The 6,173-nt window shown below is 46.9% G+C and overlaps 1 protein-coding gene across 1 annotated transcript in view; it reads right to left on the reverse strand.

Annotated features, from left to right (window-relative positions):
• The window catches only part of LOC135536109 (dynein axonemal heavy chain 6-like), a 193,352-nt gene that overhangs the window by 52,358 nt on the left and 134,821 nt on the right, over positions 1-6,173 (reverse strand). Inside the window, 4 exon segments of the mRNA XM_064962498.1 lie at positions 1,936-2,132; positions 4,043-4,166; positions 4,313-4,471; positions 4,713-4,815. Coding sequence (XP_064818570.1) covers positions 1,936-2,132; positions 4,043-4,166; positions 4,313-4,471; positions 4,713-4,815 — 583 coding nt within the window.

The raw sequence follows: 6,173 nt of genomic DNA on the forward strand, positions 1-6,173 counted from the left end.
ACACAGACAGCCACACACACACACACACACACACACACACACACACACACAGCCACACACACACACACACACACACACACACACACACACGTTTATCAACAATCAGAGCCTTGTATATTCAGGATGAATGAACATTCCCAAGTCATCTGACTCCATAACCATCTGCTATAACAGACACAGTGGTAGTATTGACAGACAGTACATAGACAGTGGTAGTATTGACAGACATTACATAGACAGAGGTAGTATTGACAGACAGTACATAGACAGTGGTAGTATTGACAGACAGTGGTAGTATTGACAGACAGTACATAGACAGTGGTAGTATTGACAGACAGTACAGAGACAGTGGTAGTATTGACAGACAGTACATAGACAGTGGTAGTATTGACAGACAGTACATAGACAGTGGTAGTATTGACAGACAGTACATAGACAGTGGTAGTATTGACAGACATTACAGAGACAGTGGTAGTATTGACAGACAGTACAGAGACAGTGGTAGTATTGACAGACAGTACATAGACAGTGGTAGTATTGACAGAGAGTGGTTGTTTTGACAGACAGTGTAGAGACAGTGGTAATATTGACAGACAGTACAGAGACAGTGGTAGTATTGACAGACAGTACATAGACAGTGGTAGTATTGACAGACAGTACATAGACAGTGGTAGTATTGACAGACATTACAGAGACAGTGGTAGTATTGACAGACAGTACAGAGACAGTGGTAGTATTGACAGACAGTACATAGACAGTGGTAGTATTGACAGAGAGTGGTTGTTTTGACAGACAGTGTAGAGACAGTGGTAATATTGACAGACAGTACAGAGACAGTGGTAGTATTGACAGACAGCACAGAGACAGTGGTAGTATTGACAGACAGCACATAGACAGTGGTAGTATTGACAGACAGTACAGAGGCAGTGGTAGTATTGACAGACAGTACATAGACAGTGGTAGTATTGACAGAGAGTGGTTGTTTTGACAGACAGTGTAGAGACAGTGGTAGTATTGACAGACAGCACATAGACAGTGGTAGTATTGACAGACAGTACAGAGGCAGTGGTAGTATTGACAGACAGTACATAGACAGTGGTAGTATTGACAGACAGTACATAGACAGTGATAGTATTGACAGACAGCACATAGACAGTGGTAGTATTGACAGACAGTGGTAGTATTGACAGACAGTACATAGACAGTGGTAGTATTGACAGACATTACACAGTGGTAGTATTGACAGACAGTACATAGACAGTGGTAGTATTGACAGACAGTACATAGACAGAGGTAGTATTGACAGACATTACACAGTGGTAGTATTGACAGACAGTACATAGACAGTGGTAGTATTGACAGACAGTACATAGACAGTGGTAGTATTGACAGACAGTACATAGACAGTGGTAGTATTGACAGACAGTACATAGACAGAGGTAGTATTGACAGACAGTACATAGACAGAGGTAGTATTGACAGACAGTACATAGACAGTGGTAGTATTGACAGACACCACATAGACAGTGGTAGTATTGACAGACAGCCAGACAGACCCAGTGGGTTGAGGTGAGTGAGAGCCATTAGGCCAGAGTGCCAGTGTGGGCAGGGAGGTTGACACATGGTCTGCCTCTCCGTCTGGTCTGAGGGAGAGAGGTGGGCACACAGACACTGTCTAGAACAGGCAGGCTTCACTGGGTTTGGTTCCAATAGTGTACAGAGAACAGACAGCAATGTTTACACGCAGGGTGCAGAAGTAGAGTGAAAGTATATAACAGACAGTAAGAACTGTGTATAAAGCTGCATCTCTACAGAGGCCATACATACCAGGTGTCTCCAGTGCAAGGCGAAAGCTATGTAGTTAAGAATGGTTATAATGCAACACACTGCGGTAGGTTACAGTGAGAGCTAGCGGGCTGTATATAAAGGATGTACCAGTTGTCTATAGTGCATTGTGAAGGCTCCGTAGTACGCCACGCAGGCTGCAGCGATGAAGACGTTCCCCACCACGTTATGGATCTCCTGTTCAAACAGTTCGATGCTCTCCTGCCAGCGAACCTGCTCATCCCCCAGAGCTGCTGTCAGCTTCCCTGCACGGCCCAGCCTCGCCTCGGTCAGAGCCATGGTCTTAGCTGGGGGTGAAAGGCGGGGAGAGGGGAACGAAAGTGAGGGAGAGGATGGGAGGGAGAGAGTTCATGTAGCAGACACCACACAGAAGAGATTACAGTAGATTAGTCCTGACATGTTTCTGGAACTTCGGTTTGTCTTTGAAAACATTGTGGGAACTTTAAGTGTCAACATGATGGAAATCATGTGCCAAAATCTGTCAAACTCAGTCTTACCCAGACCCTCCTCTCTAACTCTTACCCAGACCCTCCTCTCTAACTCTTACCCAGACCCTCCTCTCTAACTCTTACCCAGACCCTACTCTCTAACTCTTATCCAGACCCTCTATAACTCTTACCCAGACCCTCCTCTCTAACTCTTACCCAGACCCTCCTCTCTAACTCTTATCCAGACCCTCTATAAGTCTTACCCAGACCCTCCTCTCTAACTCTTGCCCAGACCCTCCTCTCTAACTCTTACCCAAACCCTCCTCTCTAACTCTTACCCAGACCCTCCTCTCTAACTCTTATCCAGACCCTCTATAAGTCTTACCCAGACCCTCCTCTCTAACTCTTGCCCAGACCCTCCTCTCTAACTCTTACCCAAACCCTCCTCTCTAACTCTTACCCAGACCCTCCTCTCTAACTCTTACCCAGACCCTCCTCTCTAACTCTTACCCAGACCCTCCTCTCTAACTCTTACCCAGACCCTCCTCTCTAACTCTTACCCAGACCCTCCTCTCTAACTCTTACCCAGACCCTCCTCTCTAACTCTTACCCAGACCCTCCTCTCTAACTCTTACCCAGACCCTCCTCTCTAACTCTTACCCAGACCCTCCTCTCTAACTCTTACCCAGACCCTCTATAACTCTTACCCAGACCCTCCTCTCTAACTCTTACCCAGACCCTCCTCTCTAACTCTTACCCAAACCCTCCTGTCTAACTCTTACCCAGATCCTCCTCTATAAATCTTACCCAGACCCTCCTCTCTAACTCTTACCCAGACCCTCCTCTCTAACTCTTACCCAGACCCTCCTCTCTAACTCTTACCCAGACCCTCCTCTCTAACTCTTACCCAGACCCTCCTCTCTAACTCTTACTCTCCTCTCTAACTCAGTCTTACCCAGACCCTCCTCTCTAACTCTTACCCAGACCCTCCTCTGTAACTCTTACCCAGACCCTCCTCTCTAACTCTTACCCAGACCCTCCTCTCTAACTCTTACCCAGACCCTCTATAACTCTTACCCAGACCCTCCTCTCTAACTCTTACCCAGACCCTCCTCTCTAACTCTTACCCAAACCCTCCTGTCTAACTCTTACCCAGATCCTCCTCTATAAATCTTACCCAGACCCTCCTCTCTAACTCTTACCCAGACCCTCCTCTCTAACTCTTACCCAGACCCTCTATAACTCTTACCCAGACCCTCCTCTCTAACTCTTACCCAGACCCTCCTCTCTAACTCTTACCCAGACCCTCCTCTCTAACTCTTACCCAGACCCTCCTCTCTAACTCTTACCCAGACCCTCCTCTCTAACTCTTACCCAGACCCTCCTGTCTAACTCTTACCCAGGCCCTCCTCTCTAACTCTTACCCAGATCCTCCTCTATAAATCTTACCCAGACCCTCCTCTCTAACTCTTACCCAGACCCTCCTCTCTAACTCTTACTCTCCTCTCTAACTCAGTCTTACCCAGACCCTCCTCTCTAACTCTTACCCAGACCCTCCTCTGTAACTCTTACCCAGACCCTCCTCTCTAACTCTTACCCAGACCCTCCTCTCTAACTCTTACCCAGACCCTCTATAACTCTTACCCAGACCCTCCTCTCTAACTCTTACCCAGACCCTCCTCTCTAACTCTTACCCAGACCCTCCTCTCTAACTCTTACCCAGACCCTCCTCTCTAACTCTTACCCAGACCCTCCTCTCTAACTCTTACCCAAACCCTCCTTCTCTGCGATGCTCTGGTCAAACTGGTCCTGGAGGATCTTAATCTTGTTCTGTACTTCCTGTAGCTGGGCCTGCTTCTCCTTCAGGGTTGCCATGGTAGCGTTCAGCTCCGTCTGCAGCCAGAAGGGTGGGATATAAAAACAAATACCTAATACTGTACTTTAGTAAAGAACTTCTGACACAGAACTTCCTGTTGACATTTTCTCTTCCAATAGGAACCAGTGGGCGGATGGCGTGTGTGTGTGTTTGTGCCACTGACCTGTGCGGCGGCCAGTCTTTCTTTCTTGGGTCCGACCTCCTTGAGGACTCTGGAGTAGAGGTCCATGGCCCGGACCCACATACACATGGACTTGCAGGCCTTGGACACCTTTTCCACCTTCTCAGGAACAAAGTCCGGGTTGTTCACGTACTTCTGAAGCTGAAAAAACATCAACAATTAAAATCATCATTATTTAGTTTGTGTTCCAAACCGCACCCTATACAGCGTACTACTGTTGACCAGAGCCCTACCAGAGCCCTATATAGTGCACTACTTTTGACCAGAGTGAGGGGGGTTCTGCAAATGCAGTGAAAGAAATACAAACAAATAATGAAGCCAATACAGGAAGACATGAATAGAAGATGATCAAAAAACAACAATGTCCAAAAGAGTTAGTGACCTTCTGGAGAATCTGGGGCTTAATGTTTTCCTTGTCATATTCCATCAGCTTCCTGAGGAAGTAGGAGTCACCCAACACCTGCTTGGCACTGGACCAGTCTGGTCTGGAGAGGTGGGGGGAGGGTGGGGGGAGAGAGAGAGAGGGAGACAAAGTTGAAGTAAAGAGAGAGAGAGAGATACAGTGTGTGTGTGTGTGTGTGTGTGTGTGTGTGTGTGTGTGTGTGTGGTGTGTGTGTGCGTGCATGTGCGTGAGATACAGCTGGAGTCATGCTATCTAACAGGCCTGCTATGAGTACAGACAGGAAGCAGCAGAGAAAACACCAGTCACCGATCCAGATGACATATTATTCTATCAGACAGACAGAGACAAGAGGACATGATGAGTCCTCAATCTCTTCTTGTCAAGCAGAGCAGTAGCAGAGTAGTGACTGACCTCAGCCAGTCTCCCATACTGGACCCTGCAGCTACCTTCTGTCTATGGGTCAATGACAACATATTCCCTGTAGGGTTTGTATGCAGGGATGGTCATGTATCTAGCCCAGTAGCCCGAGGCTAGAACTGATCAGCTTGTAGAAAATGTACACAACTAGCCCATTGGCTAGATACATTTTGTCTTTTTAAATAATGCATGGCCTCGATTTCACAAGTTCCATCCCAGTGTGTCTGCATTGGGAGTCACTGGTACATTCGTATCAGTTGTTGCTACGTTAGTGATCCATCCACTGGCAGCCTCATATGGCATTAAGTTCAACAATAATATGCTATTAGCTAATACATTAGTTAACCCTTCATGGACTGACTTGTTGCAGAGACAATGATTACGTTATCAATCTGTATCCAAGCATCGTCAGCTGACTGACATGCAGCTGGGATACTATCTCCCAAGAGAATACTCGTCAGTTATCGTCCCAGCTGTGTATATACCCCCTCAAACAGACACCACGACGGCCCACAAGGAACTTCACAGGACTCTATGTAAACCATATATCCTGAGGCTGCATTTATTGTAGCTGGGGATTTGAACAAAGCAAATTTGAGAACAAGGCTACCTAAATTCTGTCAGCATATTGATTGCAGCACTTACACTCGATCACTGCTAACTTCCGTGATGCATACAAGGCCCTCCCTCGTCCTCCCTTCGGCAAATCCGACCACGACTCCATCTTGCTCCTACCGTCTTATAGGCAGAAACTGAAAGAGGGTGTACCCATGACTGGAACCATTCAACGCTGGTCTGACCAATCTGAATCCAAGCTTCAAAATTGTTTTGAACACGCGGACTGGGAAATGTTCCGGGCAGCCTCAGAGAACAACATCGGTCTATATGCTGACTCGGTGAGTGAGTTTATAAGGAAGTGCATTGGAGATATTGTAACCAGAAGCCGTGGATGGATCGCGCAAAACTGAAAGAGCAAACTACCACATTTAACCATGGAAAGAGGACTGGGAATATGGCCGAATA

Source organism: Oncorhynchus masou, unplaced genomic scaffold (assembly GCF_036934945.1).
Source record: "Oncorhynchus masou masou isolate Uvic2021 unplaced genomic scaffold, UVic_Omas_1.1 unplaced_scaffold_558, whole genome shotgun sequence".
Classification (NCBI taxonomy): domain Eukaryota; kingdom Metazoa; phylum Chordata; class Actinopteri; order Salmoniformes; family Salmonidae; genus Oncorhynchus; species Oncorhynchus masou.